Source organism: Penicillium paradoxum, assembly GCF_028828445.1.
Source record: "Penicillium paradoxum strain IBT 22861 chromosome Unknown utg000007l_segment0_segment0, whole genome shotgun sequence".
NCBI lineage: Eukaryota > Fungi > Ascomycota > Eurotiomycetes > Eurotiales > Aspergillaceae > Penicillium > Penicillium paradoxum.
This window is the reverse complement of record NW_026643185.1, coordinates 2,248,770-2,266,975: the sequence shown is the minus strand read 5'-3', so window position 1 is coordinate 2,266,975 and position 18,206 is coordinate 2,248,770. Positions and strand designations below refer to the sequence as shown.

The following is an 18,206-nucleotide window of genomic DNA, read 5'->3' as shown; positions in this document are numbered from 1 at the left end:
AACGCAAGGCTATGCGTTGCAATCTTAGTGGCCTAGACGGAATACGGAGTTATCCTAATCATAATTACCAGGCACCGAAGCTGATTGGTACATGACCCCGGAACTTAATTTTATTTCCAGTCCTCCGTAACGGCAGACCCTTAATGTAGAGAATGTCCCGACCACTAAAATTAAAAATTACCATACCGAGTCCAAGGGCGAGGAATTAGCAAGGAATGCAGGCATTGATCTAGATTGCCATGGGCAAAATAGAAGGTAACCGTTGCCATGTTTGTTTACCTTAAAGCCTTCCCCCTCAGTTGGACCCATGGGACTCTTGGCGGCTCAGATATGATCCGACGTTTACCCATGGGTACCTCGGAGCCTCTTTGAGACATCTATTATTTCCCCCCTTTAGTTTCTTCTCATACTCCGTATACATTGATCAACTGGTATGATCGATATAGATGGTACATTTTCCAAGGCTGCCGTTTTCTTCTCCTAGGAACGCCACATACGTTCTAGAATTCGTGAAAAAAAATGTGGAAAATGAGAAAGGTTAACTCGAAAGTGACGGGAGATTGCGATGCTGTGCCCTCAGGTCCCCGCAGACCCCGGTGACAGGCACCGTACGGGTATTATACAGAACAAGGTCCTCCAGTCAGGGGTTTGTGTCTTACCTAGGTACTTCGCATGCAGGTACGACCATGTGTGCGTCCTCCCCAAGAAACAGGATTTTGAATCAGACCTGCATTGTTAGATTCTGATATTCAGTGATATTCGACACTATCTCGAGCCAGCTCCACAGCGATAGGCCCGTGGACATGGGGCCGTATCAGATGCAATCGTGCTGTCGATCCCGTCGGTTCATCGGGTTTTGTTGCGATATCTCTGGAAAAGATCTACGAGCAGATGTTCAGGGGGGTGAGTGTTTACCAGTTTTTACGCAGTACGATGTGCGGAGAAGACACCATATACGGAGGACAACAAACAGAGTCCAAGCCCCTGCAAAGCACGCTGCAGGGTTTTGTCTCGCCCATTTCCCACTTAATACGGAGTGCATAGCTCGTAATCGCTAGAACGGGTAAAAATAAAATGAGCGAGAAAGGAATGAATGGATTTTGTCTCACTCGGTCATTTGTGGTGATTTGTTGTGGAGGTCGTGCCTGAACTGCCAAGGGGCGTGTTCAGCCAGCGCCTGTACGGAGTACTCCGTACGGAGTACTCCGTACGGAGTACAACTATCAGAGTTTGTTTGACTGGCCAAGGTTGCAGCCAATTCGGATGATTCAGGGCTATCTATAGCCTCAAGTTCTTTTTCCACCAATTATTTTTAGATTTAATTTAGATCGCATATCTTGGGAGGCGAAAAAAGGAAAGGCAGATCACATGATGTTCAGCCTCACGATCAAAGCGAGACGGCTGTAGGCTCCGAGCCAAGAATCATGAAAATGGACAGGAAATCCCGTATACCCGTATCCGTATGCTACGTTGTAAGCCGTAAGCCAATGCAACAGGTCATACTCCGTACACCACCTAATCAGTGTGTACGCGAGTCATTCAATTCGTTCACATGGTCTAAGCCGGATATCCGGACCGCACCCATCTCTATGATGTAGTACCTCCAGGCGACGAGAGGAAGCCCCGCCATTGGTTGTATTATTAGCTGCAGGACCAACCTTGGCCAGAATAAGCCCAGAACCAAGCCCTGTCAGAAATGCACACCGAGAAACAGTCGCCGGTGGCGGCCCAATCCTACCGGCCGCCAGACGGGGGCCGAAAGGGGCCAATCCAACAAGTCTGCCCCATAAGGAAAAAAATTGTATACTTCTAAAGTTTGTACTTAACAGCCTAGACACCTTTTACTCGTGCCAGGTAACCGTTTTGGTCTGGAGGAACTCGTTGTACCCTGAAATTCCTCCGAAGCGACCGAAGCCACTGCTCTTCCATCCTCCGTGAGGGAGGATAGCCTCATCATGCACAGTCATGGAATTGATATGAACGGCGCTAAAGCAAATTACAGTCAGCGATGTTCAAATTTCCACCATATGATGTGATGTAGTCGAAGCTCGGAAAAACTCACCCAGAATCAATCTGCTTAGCCACCCGCAATCCGCGGAAGAGGTTGTTGGTGAACACTGCCGCAGTGAGACCATACTCTGTGTCATTTGCCAGTGTGATCGCCTCGTCTTCGGTATCCACCACGAAGAGAGACACGGTCGGGCCGAACGATTCGGTCGCGTACATGTCCATCTCCTTGGTGACACCGTCGACAACAATGGGCCGCATGGCCGTGTTGACGGATTCATTAGCGTTGGCGTCGCCGAACAGCAGCTTAGCTCCGCGAGACACTGCGTCCGCCACAAGCTTCTTGTTCTTAGCGGCGGCCGCGGCGTTGACCAGAACCAGCGCGGGCGCGTCCTTGCCAAACAACTTCTCCGCTGTCTGGACAAGCTTCTGACGGAACTCGTCGGCGATCGCGCGCTGCACAACAATGCGCTCGGTTGACATGCAAATTTGTCCGGACTGTTCATCGCTTGTCAGTATAATGTATTCTTATCCCGATTGGATTGACGCTACATACGTGCATGAAAGATCCGAGAGCACAGTTCATGGCAGCCTTGTCCAGGTCCGCATCGTCCAAAACAACTGCCGAGGCTTTGCCGCCCAGCTCAAGTAGCACAGGCTTGATGTGTTTACCTGCGGTGGAAGCGATGATCGAACCGACCATAGTGCTACCGGTGAAGTTGACCTTGCGCACAGCCTGGTGGGCGATCAGAGCGTTGGTGACGGCCGGGGCATCCGAGGGCTTGTGGAAGATGACGTTCAGACATCCTGCGGGAAGACCAGCTTGCCGGAAGATATCGCCCAATGCCCAGAAACACTTGGGTGAGAGCTCGGAGCCCTTGAGAACAACAGTGTTACCAGCCGCCAGAGGGAGTGCAACAGCACGCGTGCCAAGGATAAATGGAGCATTCCTGGAAGCTATTAACAAAAACGGTCCCAGACTAGGTAATAACTTTTGTCGATCAGGTCATGATACTTACCAGGGGGCAATTGACAAGATCACTCCGTACGGCTCCTTATAGACGATCGCTCCCTCACCTTCCCTGGTGACGTTGGGCACCACACCCTCAATTGTGGAGATCCGGGCCGCGAAATCTTTAATGAAGGCCACACCTAGATTGAAGGTGTGCTCGGAGAAAGGCCGGCCGGCACCTGTTTCCTCGCGCTGGTATTGGATCAGTTCCTCTTTGCGTGAATCCATGATCTCAGCGGCCTTCATCAGGATGTCACGGCGCTCATATGCGGTGGTCTTCTTCCATGCGGGGAAGGCAGCCTGTGCCGAGTCGACTGCCCGGTTGGCTTCTTCAACTGATACACCTGCACAGTATCCGTGTACCTCGCCAGTAGCCGGAGCATAAACCTCGAATTTGATGTCGGTCTCGATGGACTCGTTGTCGATGATGAGTGGGGTCACCGCCGTGTTCGATTGCGGTTGCGCCATTGTGAATGTTTCTGTGATGGGGGAAAGGGATAGAGGGGCACACAAAGAATTAGATTTTTGAGCAAAATGCAAATATTTGAATGGAGGGGTTGGACTATTTAAAAGAGCTGCGATCTCCCAAGGTTGGCCGAAGCGAATGCGAAAGGGCGGGGAGGATGGTGGGGACTCGCAGTGACGGCTCACACGTTCAGTGAAGCACCGTAGATCGTGCCTTAAATCCGAAGGGTTGGAGACTGATTTCAATAGTTTGATCAATTATCTCCGGTCTGGCCAACGGATTTGCAGTCCTAAAGCCATTCCTCAACTCCCTTGAACAAGTGCCGAGTGGGGGAAGAAGCCCCCGAAGCTACCGGACTCGGGAGATCGCAAGATGACAAAGCCCGAAGTCTTGAGATTCCAGTTATATTCTTATGGGAAGATCTTTCTTTGTATAATCGTTCAAATATCTATTTCTGACCAAGGTATCTCCAGGCTCCCAAAATTCCAATTTACCAAATGCCAACACCATACTCCATATCCCAAGCGCCCGGAAAATGCACATTGTGACCCGCACAAAATTCAGGGGCTCGCCACTTAGTTCGCCCAAATCTTGGTCTCTGTCGAATTGCTTTGGGACATTTCTGCAAAAGGACACACCGAAGTCTTCGACATGGTGGACGGCGCCACACTGTCAATCGAAGGTGCCTGGCCACTCGAAATACTGGATCGGTCATCCTCGGCCGAGCTGCTAGAGCTGCTTCCAAGGATGCGCTTGTCGCCGAGGTATCCCTCCTGATCGTCGTAGTTGAACTCGGACATCTGATCCGCGAATTCCTCGCCATCGCTCGAGTGGAACCGGGCGAAGAGATCGTTCTGGATCCAAAGGATCTTGTTGACCGCGCGCACAAGGGCGATCTTGCGACGCAGCGAGAGGTGTGGGTGCGACATCATCGCCTCGATCCAGATGTCTTGGATGTATCCCATGCAAGCGCCGATGTGAATGTACTCGATATTCAAGGGTGTCCGGCGTGCTTGTCCGCTGTGCATCAAGCTGTGTAATCAACCCCACGTTAGCACGTACAAAACATAAAACCCACGGTCCCGGCAATCCGGGTCGGAAAGGCGGGGGAGATCAACTTACCCGACTTTGTTCAAGTACCGCCAGAAGTCCATTGTAGTCGGATCCTGGCACAACCGGGTCAAGTACCATCGCAGGAACATCTTGCGACGCTTAATCTTGGGTGTGTCCTCGTGCAGGTAGTCTTCTTCGGGCTCATTCTCGTCGACTGTTGTGCGTGTGTGGAATGCCCGAGATGTGATGTCGTATTGGAGGAGTTTCTTGTAGACCAGGTTGACGATTGCGGGAATCAACTGCTTGATGTACTTATTGCCGGTCACCAGTGCTTCGACGTCGCCTGGAGATGAGCGTTAGTAACTGTGGCACGGCTTCTGCGAGAGGGCCACGGTGGGAACCTACTGGAGTTGAAATCGAGGAAATCATGAAGGTACTTGATTCGCTCCTCCAAGCTTGTGTAAAGCAACTTCCGGTCGACGTGCTTGGGCTCAGACCCCAATGGCATACTGCGCTCCATAGTCGGAAGAGTGTCGCAAGACTGTCTGGGTGTAGACTGCTGCTTTTGAATGTACTCAACGCCCTCCATGGATACTTCGATGTATTAAAGAGATTTAGAAAAGAGGTATATGAGTGAGAGAATATCGGAAGCTTGAAGCTGAGAAAAAAAATAAAACCGGGGTTCCTCGTGGCAAACTCGTGGCGGATGGAGTATTTATACGTAGCAGTCGATGCAATGACACCCCGTTAGAATCCTCCGTACACCGTTCTTTTTATATGATATGTAACACGATTAGATTGGAAGCCACCAAACTGTAAAACACACCCTATTGAGGATCCGCAGTACGCAACCCTGGAAACCGAGAGTCCGTGAAACGTAGCTCGAAAAGCGATCTTACCCGATTTCAGGCGAGTACAATATCAAGCCGAGGCGAGATGACTTCGGTTTGCGTGAGTAAAGTGCACATGGTCGAATCAGACCACAGTACGGAGTATTAAATTATGGAATCGATTCCCCCGAAGTAGAAGGTTAACCTAGGCATGTGTGGGCTGATCCTTTCGGTGAGGTCTCCTCCACCAAGCTAAGGAAAAAAAAAAAAAAGAGCGACACGCGAACAAGTGCCAAAAACGGCAAAGATCTATGCTATGCTTGTGGTACTCGATAATCTGAAACTATAGGTGTACTGGCCTTGAAACGCAGGATTCCCATCTCTGGCAAGCCGGCTGGCCATGGGACCTCTTTCTATCACCGTATACATATTCCTTTATGGTCGCTATATGGTTCCCCGGCATTTTCAACATCTACAACATCGAGATTAGGACGGCAAATAGCCCCATGAACTGGTGCTTACTGGTGTCAGCAGAGCAAATTAATATTATATTGAAAATGGATATATCGGCATTTGTATCTACTTCCCGCTGACTGGCTAGAGTGCCTAGGAGCTCCGCTACGGTCCCAACGGGTTTCGCTTGAAAGCCGGAACGAAGTGGGTTTCAATTTCGGGTCCGACTGATGTTGTGGGCCTACTGCTATGTATCTGGATGAATGTACGGAATACGGAGTAGACGTTGCAATATTAATAGATATGTACGGCGCAGCTGCATCTCGGGGAAAGCAGTTCGCTGATCAGAGGCTTAATTGAAAGGATTGAGATTGAAATCACCAACCTCGAACCTTAACTAAAAACTACATCGCGGCAATGCATTCATCTCCCAAAGTCATCTCAACGCCCCCTTAATCATTTCATCTTCTAGAATCCACCGAACTGGTGGTCGGGTGGGTCCGTAATAACACGGATGCAGAACAATAGTAGGGAGCAATCGGAGCTAAGGGGCGATAGTAAGGAAAAATCAGCACACACTTGCATATCGAATCTCGGACTGACTCTAAAGTCCGCTACTAAGATTTCGCTAAACCCAAAAACTTCCGTCGGGTGATAGACGTGGCCTGACCAAAGCCCCGATTCGGATCGGCTGTCTGGGCTTGTGGATATGGTCTGATCTGGAAATTATCCTCCGATGGAAAAAATTTTCGCAAAAGGGGGCCAGAAAAAAGAAACAAGGAAGCGGGCCGAATCTTGTGAAAGCTTTGATTCTGTTAATTCTCCGAAGCAATTCCTTCTACTCCGTATGGAGTACGCCGTTGGATATTGCACGTTGTATTCCGTAACTGTATGTAGATCAGAGGGGCAGTTGCTTTCTTCACCCTGGCAGATCCGGTCAATCTGAGACGTTTCTCAAACAGCCGAATAGGCGATCACTGCCACTTTACTGTGCCGTCCGAAATCCAGGGTCTAGAACCGACGTCTTTTGGCCCCATTTGGAGAGACTCAGTCCCCACGGTATCAATCGTTCCATGTTCGCCGTCCTCCTGAGCCAATCTAATTTACTTTCCGGGAGATGACAGCCGCTGTCGGCGGTTTGACAGCGGCCACGGCGGCTATCGGGGCTCAGCGGAGTTTGTAGCCAGTCAAGATGTCATGTGATATTCGGAATCGAGAGCAGACTGTGAGATCTGGGCTTCAGTATGTTGTACAAAGATATACTCAGGTCGACAATTTCAATCTGAATCCCATCATGAATGTCTGTGGGGATAAATGAATTATGAGCCAATATAAAAAAAAAACTATATACACCGGACTCATCACATTCATCGAAAAAACAAGGCTTGGATGACGTGGCATATCCACTAGATTCATTATTCATGAGCTTGCCGTGGTAGCCTTGCTCCGTGCGGCGGCGGCGGCATAAAGCGCTTTGATATCCGCCTGCCACTGCTCCACGTCGACTCTTGCCAAGCGACGGTCGTAAGTCATGAGGCCGTTGACCTCGCCCTCGACATCGGTCGTCTGAGTCCAGACGCCTCCACTACACGCGTAGAGACGGGTCTGCTCCTCGAGCTCACCGAGCAGGATGTGACTGCGATAATTCCACGCCTCGATGGTGGCGTCGATTTCGTAGGTTTGATCAATAGTATCGATGGCTGCCTGGTTATTCCAGAGATGTTCGATGGAGACATTAGTCCCGATGCCGCCGAATTCACCTTGGAACCCAATGCGGGTTGGGTCGTAAGGACTTGACGGTGTGGAATAGAATGGTGTGCCACATTGTGGATTCGCGTAGTGGTGATTGTCCTGAGCAATATTAATATGTAACACACACGTGGATTTCTTCACGGGAAGGCATACGCTAAAGTCTCCAGCGCCGTGGTCGATCCAGCCGCTCGTCGAGTCCACGAGCCGAGTGGGGTCAAGTTGTCTAACCCGCTCCGTCAGCTCAAACTCGGGGTAGTAATGTGTGAGCTGCCCCCAGCCTTCGTTGTAAATAACCTGCAGAATATTAGTTATTAAAAATAACGTACCATGCCAAGCGCCTCGACTTACCCAAGTTACGATACTGGGGTAGCTCTTGAGCTGGTTAATCATCACGTCCAACTGGCGTGCGAACTCGGTCTGCTGTTCTGCGTTCGGTACCACGGAGTGCAGGCGCAAGGATGGCATGTCCTGGATTACCAGCAGACCCAGCTCGTCACATGCTTGATAAAATAGGTCGGTCTCAACTTTGATCTGCGTTTTGATAGGTATGAGTGGGGGAATTATCTTGGAGAAATATCAGATATGACGTGACGCGGGGAGTACTCACATGTTTGCGGACCATATTGAATCCCAGCTTCTTCAGCATCTGCAAATCGTACACCATCGCCTCCCGATTCGGAGGTGTGTATAGTCCATCGGGCCAATAGCCTTGGTCCAGAGTGCCAAACATGAAAATGAATTCTCCGTTGAGCAAGGGTCGCTCAACCCCGTCGACCTTGGCCCTAGAGATTGTACGGAAACCAGTATAACTCTCTACCTTGTCTTTGCCCAATTTGACAGTCACATTGTACAGAGTCGGCGAGTCTGGAGACCAGAGCTTGGGTGAAGACACGGTGAACTGGAATGGCTTGTTGGTGGGGCCCTTGTGGGTGGCAACGGTTTTTCCATCTTTGTGGACAGTAACCTCTGCCTGGGCAGAGGAGTCCTTGGCAGAACTGTGCACAGTGATGTTTACTGTATGCGGTCAGAATGGATCCAGCATTTTCCTCTATTGACACCAAACACTTACCTTGACCGTCCATGTTTGCGTCGAGATCCAATTGGGTGATATGATTGGATGGAGCCGCCTCAAGCCACACAGATTGCCAAATTCCACTGCATGGGGTATAAAAGATGTGACTCGGTCTCAGGGTCTGCTTTCCAATGGGAATGACATAGTCGCCACTATCGGTAGGATCATGCACAAAAACAAGTCTGTGTGTACAAGTTAGATATGCAGTTGGCGGGTTACCTTCGATCCTTGGGATACTCACAGCTCATTCTGCTGATTGAACTTCAGGTATTTTGTCACATCCACGGCAAATCGGGAAAAGCCACCACGGTGGAAGCCTGCTTGCTTGCCATTCACAAAAACTGTAGCCTCATAATCTACGGCTCCAAAATTGACCACTACCTGCTCACCCTTCCAAGAGGAAGCTACCTCGAAAGAGGTCGAAAACCACGAGTACAAGGCCGATTCAGCTTGGATTCCTGTGGATCTTGGTCAAAGAGTGAAAATGACATGGCAAACAGGGTAAGACCTACCAGACAATCCACTCTCAAGACACGATGGAATCAGCACATCCTGTTCAAGCTCCTGCCCAAAAGGCGGGCTTTGAACAGCATTAAGGCCAGAGGCACTTTGGTATTTCCACACGCCATTGAGGTTCTTCCATTGAGAGCGCTGCAGCAACGGCCTAGGATATTCAGGCCAGGGGTTCGTTCCGACCTTATCAGTCCACGGGGTGGTCAAAGGAGGCTCTTTGGGACTGTAGCCCGCACTACTGCGAGGCTTAATTGCAGGGTTTTGGATAACCTCACTGCTGGGCAACGCTAGACCAGTCGCCACCAAGCAGGAGATCACAAAACTCCGAGTCAAATGCATGTTGATCAGGGACACTCAGATCGTCTGATAAGAGTACACGCACACGACTATGACAGGGCCGAAGATCTTCGGATTACAATGTCACATTCTGAGCATGATTGGGTTAGTGCCTGGATTTAAATACATCGGATCTCGCGCACGCGGGAGTCTCAGACTCATGGCACGGTGCTTCCCTGCATACGAGCAAGAAAGCACAACGGGATCGACTCTCAAGCCCCTTGGACTCGGCCAAGCAACATCTCCAAGGGCAGTAGCATGCTCACTTGGCAGAGACACCTCCACAAGGGCTAGTCAACCCCGCAGCAAGCATGCAGGAAGCCCCGAAATTCCACCATGAGTGTGTCGGTCGCTGGCTGGACCCCGATCACAGGGGAGTGTCGGCCAATGCTTGGCATTATTGGCAATGATGGTGCCAAGAGAGCCGACGGGCAGCAATGATGTCGATTTGCAGATGGTAAACACAAACCTCATCGAAGGGAATTGAGCTGTGACCAAGGATCTCTCAGCACTCAATCGTCGGTTCGATATGGGACAAACCGGAATTATCAGGTGTGCGCTGACACGCTTGGTGCATCAGGTCGGCAGTATTCACGAGCTAATTTCATGTCCGAGTGCAGAGAGTGACAAATACATCGATGATAGGTATTTAGTGGAGCATTTCTCCTAGGAAAACACCGATTCTAGCCTAATTGAGGATTTGTTCACGCGATGGAATGTTCGGTCGGTACCGACAGCTCTACGATGTTGTAATACTGCGAAAATTTCCAGGGTTCAGCGCCGATCGCAATACACGGGCGACAGGCAAGCTCTCTTGGATGTTTTACCCCAGGCATATGGAGTACAGTACTCGTGACAAAGAAAGTTGTGCTGTTTCATCCGCCCGATATGCAGCGCATATGCATGTCTAAGCCCAAGTCCAAGAATGAAGTCATATTCGGAATGGTAGGATCTTGCATATTTAATTCACCCAGCAAGGGTCGCGTTCACTGCTCAATCCCTTGCGTCTGCTTTCCATGGCCCTCCAGCGTCCCCGCTCCGAGTGGGATACTCAAAGGCCCTTCAAGACCATGATCTGATGACATCCGTAAATCCATATTACATCACATTTTTCATCAACTCTTCACGAAACCCGCACCACCCCGCTGTCTCCCGCCAACGTGGTAGCTTGAGGTTGTATCAGCATTCAGTATAAGAGTAAACTGCCCACTCCGACCCCTCAAGGCTGGCTTGGCGTGGCGATCTCGTCTTCTCGATTGGTGGGAAGACTTCGGCTTATTGCTGCCGCCTAAGCTCAGGGCTATGGCTGGTTTTTGGGGCTTTTGATCTTCTTTCCCCGCGTGTAAAGAGCGGGGTCTGCCAGATTGAGACACGTGCTGGACTTGGATCATCAGGAAAGTCCCGCATTGTTACCTCAATACAACATAGAAGATGAATCAATCTTCTCGGATATCGTTATATCGTTAGGGGAAAATTCCGGCGGGTCACGTTCACCAATATCTTCCCTGGGAGACTCCATTGTGTGTTAGCTATTTACCCGACCCAAAACTCACCCCTGGCATGGCCATAAAAGCGCCATACTTGCCGAGACAAAGTCTTGGTCCAGCGCAAGAGAGGAGACGTATTTGCGGTCCACTGTTGTGGATTAAGATTACTGAGGAACCACGCAGATTATGAGGTGTACCTGAGAATGTGGGAAAACTAAAAATTGCCTGTTGCGTTAAGAATATAACCAATTGCCAACGTAGTAAAATAAGCCACTTCGGTCGAAAACCAAAGATTGGTCTGTTTTGATCATCAGCACCTGGGCCGGGATATTCTATACGTGCGGGTAGCCGATTGTCCGTTCCGGCGACGGTTGCACATGGCTAAGATATACCGCGGCAGATCTCTTCTACAACATGGATGTTCAAAGACAATGACTTCGGGATGGTGGGCAGCCCTGAAAGGTTGCTCCGATCCAAACCCCATGTAACAGGTCTGCGTACAGACCAATGTTCTATAGACGTGACTGTTGATTTTGAAACATGCTCTAGCTGCGGCCAGAGAGCAATTATCTGGGCAGTTCCAAGCATCCACAGGGGAATGCTATCGACTGAGGATATTCGAAATCTAACCAGAGTCATTGATCAAACATAACACCGTGCCAAGCTTCTGAAAATGGTGCCAGCCAGCTGGATTATAATATAACGTTTGACAAGGAATCCACACAAAGACACGAATACATAGCAAGCTCAGTATATCTGCAAGGCAACAACACGCAAAACATATGTATGTAATCTTCTTCATATGAGCGCAGACCTCAGATATCTGTAGCCTGACTAATCTCGGTGCAACACATCGGGATCTATTTGATATCGGGATTTGGGCGAAAGGTGAAACAACCCGACCAGTACCACCCGGGATCAGAGATCCGGTCACTGAGACTGATAGAAGACAGTTCTTCCATGGCGTGATTTGAATTAGAGTGAGCCCTAACAAACCCCGGGCTCATTCTATTCGTGCTTATGTGCAGATAGTTGAGCCTCCGGGAACTGTCCTATGGCCTGATACCATATCGAAGCAAACCCCGGGTTGGTCGCCAGGAGCATTGACGCTGGGCTTTGCTACTCAAGGTTATGGTCATCTCCATAGAGTCTCGAAATATTGCCCGACTCCGAGAGCTTCCGGATCTCATGATGTTGGCCTTTGTATCGGGGTTTGGGGCGGTCATTGTTTCGAACAAGAGTGCCTGAAAAGTTATAAATTGAAGCTGTTCCTGGGATTGAGAAGATTCTCAGTATCAAAAGCAAGATTCAAAGCAAACCACCTAGCCTCAACAACCAAAACCAACTTTTCAATATGGTCCCCGTTCTCAAGAAGTACAAGGCCGCTGCAGTCAATGCTGAGCCCGGTTGGTTCGACCTGCAAGAATCCGTTCGGCGAACCATCCACTGGATCAATGAAGCAGGGAATGCAGGCTGCAAGCTGATTGCTTTCCCGGAGCTGTGTCCGTATCCTATCTCACCAATCCAATATAATACCACTAACGAGTATAAACAGGGATCCCGGGCTATCCATACTGGGCTTGGAAGGTGAACTACCAGGAGAGCTTGCCACTCCTGAAGAAGTATCGCGAAAACAGTCTTCCCTCGAACTCGGATGAAATACGTCGCATCCGCGAAGCAGCCAAAGCTAACAAGATTTGGGTGTCTCTCGGATACTCGGAGCTCGATCTCGCCAGCTTGTACACGACGCAGATTATGATCAGCCCAGCCGGGGATGTCATCAATCATCGTCGCAAAATCAAGGCCACCCATGTTGAGCGCCTTATTTTCGGTGACGGCACCGGTGACACCACCGAGTCAGTCATGGAGACTGAGATCGGCCGCATTGGACATCTGAACTGCTGGGAAAACATGAACCCTTTCCTGAAGGCATATGCCGCCTCACTTGGTGAGCAGGTGCACATCGCTGCCTGGCCTCTCTATCCCGGGAAAGAGACCCTCAAGTACCCGGACCCATATACTAATGTGGCCGAAGCAAATGCAGATGTATCTTCCCTTTTACCTATTTTTGGATGGTTGATCTGATTGCTGACAAGATGGCACAGCTTGTTACACCTGCGTATGCTATTGAAACCGGGTCGTTCACTCTAGCTCCATGGCAGACAATTACCGCGGAAGGAATCAAGCTCAATACGCCTCCCGGGAAGGAGCTTGAGGATCCCAACATTTATAATGGAAATGGCCGCATCTTTGGGCCCGATGGGCAGAACCTGGTCCCTCACCCCGACAAGGACTTCCAAGGACTCCTTTTCGTTGATGTACGTTTTTTTTTTTTTTTTGTTTTGTTTTTTGTTCTCTGATGTTACTCATACTGATTGATCGTTAACCAGATTGACCTCGACGAGATCCATCTGACCAAGTCTTTGGCTGATTTCGGTGGCCACTACATGCGACCAGACTTGATCCGTCTTCTTGTTGACACCAACCGCAAGGACTTGATTGTTCACGAGGACAGAGTCAATGGTGGCATTGCTTATAGCCGGACTATTGACCGGGTCGGACTTTCTAGTCCTTTGAATGTCTTGGCTACTGAGGTTCAACCTGAGAGCAGCTAGAGATTTCCACTGAAATCAGAGAAACATGCATGCACTGAGTGACTTGGGAGATGTCTCAGATCATGATATTTAACTACCAGATGCGTGAAACATTAGAATCCGTATTTTGCTTTGTTGATTGATCTCACATTCCTGAAGATACTGTCTTGCGTAAGTTCCAAGTTATAGACCCACGGTCCCACAAGCTCCAGGTACCATGCGTAAGCCCAGGCTCTATCCGAATCGTCGACGGGCCGCTAAACAGGATGGAGGCTTAGGATATGAGCCCCTGCATGAGACAGATGTAGGAATTTAAAGGTGATCCTTGCGGCAGAAAAACATACGTCATAAGACCGGGTGTTTGGTAGACACGATACACTTGTCGCCGGAAACGGAAATGCCGACAACAGATCTCAGTCCCTCACAACTCAATTTTGTTCGAAGGCCTTGTCTACAAGGGCTTTGTCGCGGGTAAAAATCATGAGGATGGTTATGCCAGTATGCATAGAACAAGTAGTTTACACAGCTCCCACCATTCCTACCATAAACTCTGTGTCCTAGAAATCATAACACCCCCAGTATATGCGTGTCTTGGTCCCTGGATCCTTTTTTCTGCCCACATTACTCCGTACATAGCTTGCAAATTGAAGCTGGGAGTCTAGAAGCTCCCAAGAAATCACATTCCGCAAGGGATGTCGGAGTATCGGCCACGTGCTGATCACCCTCGCCTCACGGAATGTGGCCCTGCAAACGGATTCTTCCCGTAGATTAGGGGTTTGGACATGTAGTGTCCGCTGTCTGGTCGATATTGAAAGGGTCTGGCCCAGTTACCAATGGTAGCGAGCTCAAGGAATCCTAGTATCGCGAGAGGGCAGTGGGTCGAGGCTTCCTCGGATATCTTGTTGTCGTGGTTTCCGCTGTTGACGAAAATAAAAAAAAAAAAACATATAGTGACGAATGAGCCGCTTCCAACGTGCTTTGTATCTTGTCCTCCATTTTCTCACGTGTTTCCCGCTTTGCCAAACAATCCAGACCTAATCCATATTCTTTGTGACATTCGACTCCGTGGCATTGAAAAAGAGGCGTTCTGGTCTCCACTGCCCGGAGTGAGCTTAGGCATTCTTACCCTTGTCCGACGAAGAAAGCCATTGTGTCTTTATCAACCCCAGACCCCAAGCCATCTCGACCCACCCCCGGCTGTTTTCGGCCAATCCACCTGCCTCTCTAGAGTCAAACGATTTGATCGCGACCACTGCAAGTAAGCTTTCCATACAGATGTGTTACTTTTGCTTTTGTTTCTTGTGCGGATTGTCGCCCTCGTCCGAGTAACCTCTCGTTTGTCTGCATCCGGCCACCTGATCAACCACCTATCACCATAGACTTACTTATAGCACCTGACTTCCATGCAATCAATCCCAATCCTCATCATTCCTCATTCCCAACCTCCAATCACCTGAGTTTATCCAGGTCTGACTAAGTTAGGTCTTTTCAACATGCCGTCCATGTCCAAATTCGTGCAGAAGACCGTGCTCGGACTGTCTTTGTTGGCAGCCTTGGTGCAGGCCAGACCTTCGGCGTAAGTAATAGATCAAAATATCAACTTTCTAAGGGTCTACAAGCAAGGCTAACTTGTCATATAGTAATCTCAACTTCAACTATGGTTCCGAAAAGGTCCGCGGTGTCAACCTAGGTGGTTGGCTTGTGTTGGAGCCTTGGATTACGCCATCTATTTTCGACGCCGTTGGGGATTCTGCCGTTGATGAGTGGTCTCTTTGTCAGATTCTAGGGGCGGATGAATGCCGCTCTGTCCTCTCTCAGCACTGGCGCAGTTTTATCACCGCGGAGGACTTGAACCAAATCGCCAGGGCTGGAATGAACCATGTTAGAATCCCTGTGGGTTACTGGGCTCTCAGGCATTTGAATGGTGATCCATATGTCGACGGTCAGCTGGAGTTCCTTGATCAAGCCATCGGCTGGGCCCGCTCTGCTGGGCTGAAGGTTATGCTTGACTTGCACGGAGGTGAGTTTTCTTCGTTTTTGTTATTTTCCGTTCACATACTATTGGACGATATCTGACCCAGCAACAGCTCCTGGCTCTCAGAATGGCTTTGACAACAGTGGAAAGCGCGGTAGTGTTCAGTGGCAGCAGGGTGATACAGTTGAAAACACCAAGGAAGCACTTAAGGCGTTGGCTGCGCGCTACCAAGGTGACGGAGACGTTGTGACTGCGATCGAGGCATTGAACGAGCCCAGTATCCCTGCTGGTGTTAATCGGGCTGGTCTGGAGCAGTACTACTACGACTCATGGGGCGTCATTCGTGAGGCAAGCCAGGATACTACACTTGTCATTCACGACGGGTTCATGCCCACTGAATCCTGGAACGGTTTCATGAGCCAGTCCTCCGGTGTTTGGTTTGTGATGATGGACACTCACCACTATGAAGTGTTTGACAATGGTATTCTTACCGCAGACACCAATGGCCACATCAGCAACGTCTGCAGCTTTGCCAATGACCATGTTAAGACTTCCGATAAATGGACTGTTGTGGGTGAATGGACCGGTGCTATGACTGATTGCGCCAGGCACCTGAATGGAAAGGGTGTTGGTGCTCGCTATGACGGTACGTTCCCTGGTAGCCAGGCGATCGGCAGCTGCGCGGGCAAGTCTACTGGATCTGTGGGCGCTATGTCGGAGACTGATCGAGCCAACACCCGTCGCTTCATTGAAGGCCAGCTCGACGCCTATGAGAAGGGTACTGGCTGGATCTACTGGACCTGGAAGACTGAGGGTGCTCCCGAATGGGATATGCAAGAGCAAATCGTTGCCGGTGTCTTCCCCAGCCCTGTTACTAGCCGTCAATACCCCAGTCAGTGCTAAGCGCGACTATGCATGTGTTTTTTCGTTCGCTTTCCTTCTTTTGTGAGTATAGCATATTGCATGCTATGCGTTTCCTATTCGGATTCCCTTCTTGATATTTGTTTCACTGAGCTTGCGTGTGAGCGGGATAATTCCAGGTGTTATGGAGTGTTTTATTTCTTAGGCTTTCTGACTCGGTCAGACATTGTGAATTCAAGAAATTGATTATTTCTTCTCTTATTTCTTCTCTTGTTTCTTCTCTTCTTTCTTTACTCCACTTGGTAGTCTCCCTTTCGGTTCGCGGACTCGAGCCAGTCTCGGAATCGAGCAGGTTTATGCTTCCGCACTATTCTTTGCTGTAACTTATCGCTGGACTAGTGGGGGATTTTTGCAGCGGTCTATATTACTACCTGGTATAAGTCGTTATGTTTTGGTGTCATAGTAATGTATAGTTCTGCGAGGGAAAGCGTTCACGCCTATCTGCTTATGTCCCTCCATCCAAGGGGTTATGCGGGAAATATATATAGCGACCACACATCGGTTTCTCTCTCGTTTCCCACAGAATATAACTGAATATTGAATTTATACAAGTCCATTTTACCAGTACTCAGACAGTACCACACGAAAGCCTATTGTTCATAGGACTGTCCAATGCTTTTAAGATGTAGGAGTAAAAACGCGTAAAGGAAACTGTATCGGAGTACTATAAGTTAATATATCTATTTAGGGCAGCTCCTTCCATCAAATTGGGCTTGTGGTTTAGTGGTATAATACTCCGTTAGCATGGGAGTGGTCCGGGGTTCGATTCCCCGCGAGTCCATTTTTTTGTGCTTTTGCTTTTGCTCTTTCGACCGTTGTTCCGATAAGGTCATTAGAGAGGAGGCATTTTTTTTGAACCAAGTATATCAAACAGGTGCTGAATACGTCAGCCGATGCACCACGGAGTACGGAGTATCTCGCATGGCAAACAGCGATATTATCAGTCTGCCAAGTCCCACCGATCGGCCCAAAGATCCTCAGACAAGACCGCGAAGCCACTCCTTGGAAAGCTTGGCATCAGAATCTAAACCGAATGGCACCAGTATGGGATTTTAGATTATACTGACTATGAATAGCTGTATAGTATCACATCGTGCACGCCAAATCTAGCCGTGGAAGGTAACAACCGGGAGCATGATCCACGAGGCGTGCGATGCATCTTCGAGGTTTATGCCAGGGGCTTGAGCCAGAGAGGTAAAACTACCTAGATACATCGTACTCGTCGTTTCCACGTCATGCCGATGCTACCGCTGCAACCCGGTCATTCCCAATCTGCTCCGTACAGTCAGGCAACATCTTTCACCCAAGCGGGGCTGTAGCCTGCTGTGCAGGCCACAATGCTTACGGAGTAGCCGACGCCCAAACACGGGGATAAGAGGTATCCCAGGCCAATAGAAAGCTATCCCCGCTTCTCATACACGGAGCTCGATATCCCGAATTGATTGATAGATGTCGATCTCTCCGGAATCCGTCGCCCCGTCCGGCCCAGGTGATATCTGTGCACTGGTTGCCTCAATTTGTTCCGGCAATAACCATTTGTGAAGTCCATGTCCACAGCACTCCGTATTGTTGGATACATAAGTTAACATCAAACGATGGATTCATTGAAACGCAGATCATGGGCGTAAAGAAATAACATGGATTCACGAGTAACCTTCCGTTTCCGGTGTTGACCCCGCCTGCGATGGCCGAAGCCGATATCAGTGGACGTGCGCTGTCGACAGGGATTAATGGC

General features: G+C 49.5%; 5 protein-coding genes across 5 annotated transcripts; 2 read left to right on the top strand and 3 right to left on the bottom strand.

The window, feature by feature from the left end:
* Positions 1–1,841: 1,841 nt before the first annotated feature.
* Positions 1,842–3,487, bottom strand: N7457_008394 (aldehyde dehydrogenase; the record flags this gene model as incomplete). The annotated part of the gene is made up of 4 exons (XM_057179437.1): positions 1,842–1,986; positions 2,063–2,505; positions 2,564–2,957; positions 3,027–3,487. The coding sequence occupies 4 exons, from the start codon at positions 3,485–3,487 to the stop codon at positions 1,842–1,844; spliced, it is 1,443 nt and encodes a 480-aa protein (XP_057027823.1).
* Positions 3,488–4,060: 573 nt separating this feature from the next.
* Positions 4,061–5,127, bottom strand: N7457_008393 (protoglobin family protein; the record flags this gene model as incomplete). Its single annotated transcript, XM_057179436.1, has 3 exons — positions 4,061–4,517; positions 4,608–4,881; positions 4,944–5,127. The coding sequence occupies 3 exons, from the start codon at positions 5,125–5,127 to the stop codon at positions 4,061–4,063; spliced, it is 915 nt and encodes a 304-aa protein (XP_057027822.1).
* Positions 5,128–7,240: 2,113 nt separating this feature from the next.
* N7457_008392 (putative hydrolase) lies at positions 7,241–9,497 on the bottom strand (the record flags this gene model as incomplete). Its single annotated transcript, XM_057179435.1, has 7 exons — positions 7,241–7,672; positions 7,727–7,867; positions 7,922–8,104; positions 8,181–8,587; positions 8,643–8,827; positions 8,887–9,103; positions 9,158–9,497. 7 exons carry the CDS (start codon positions 9,495–9,497, stop codon positions 7,241–7,243), a joined length of 1,905 nt encoding a protein of 634 aa, XP_057027821.1.
* A 2,838-nt stretch (positions 9,498–12,335) lies between these two features.
* On the top strand, positions 12,336–13,596 carry N7457_008391 (carbon-nitrogen hydrolase family protein; the record flags this gene model as incomplete). Its single annotated transcript, XM_057179434.1, has 4 exons — positions 12,336–12,483; positions 12,537–13,027; positions 13,087–13,299; positions 13,372–13,596. 4 exons carry the CDS (start codon positions 12,336–12,338, stop codon positions 13,594–13,596), a joined length of 1,077 nt encoding a protein of 358 aa, XP_057027820.1.
* Positions 13,597–15,068: 1,472 nt separating this feature from the next.
* exg1 (glucan 1,3-beta-glucosidase) lies at positions 15,069–16,453 on the top strand (the record flags this gene model as incomplete). Its single annotated transcript, XM_057179433.1, has 3 exons — positions 15,069–15,151; positions 15,216–15,595; positions 15,663–16,453. 3 exons carry the CDS (start codon positions 15,069–15,071, stop codon positions 16,451–16,453), a joined length of 1,254 nt encoding a protein of 417 aa, XP_057027819.1.
* Between the last annotated feature and the right edge of the window lie 1,753 nt (positions 16,454–18,206).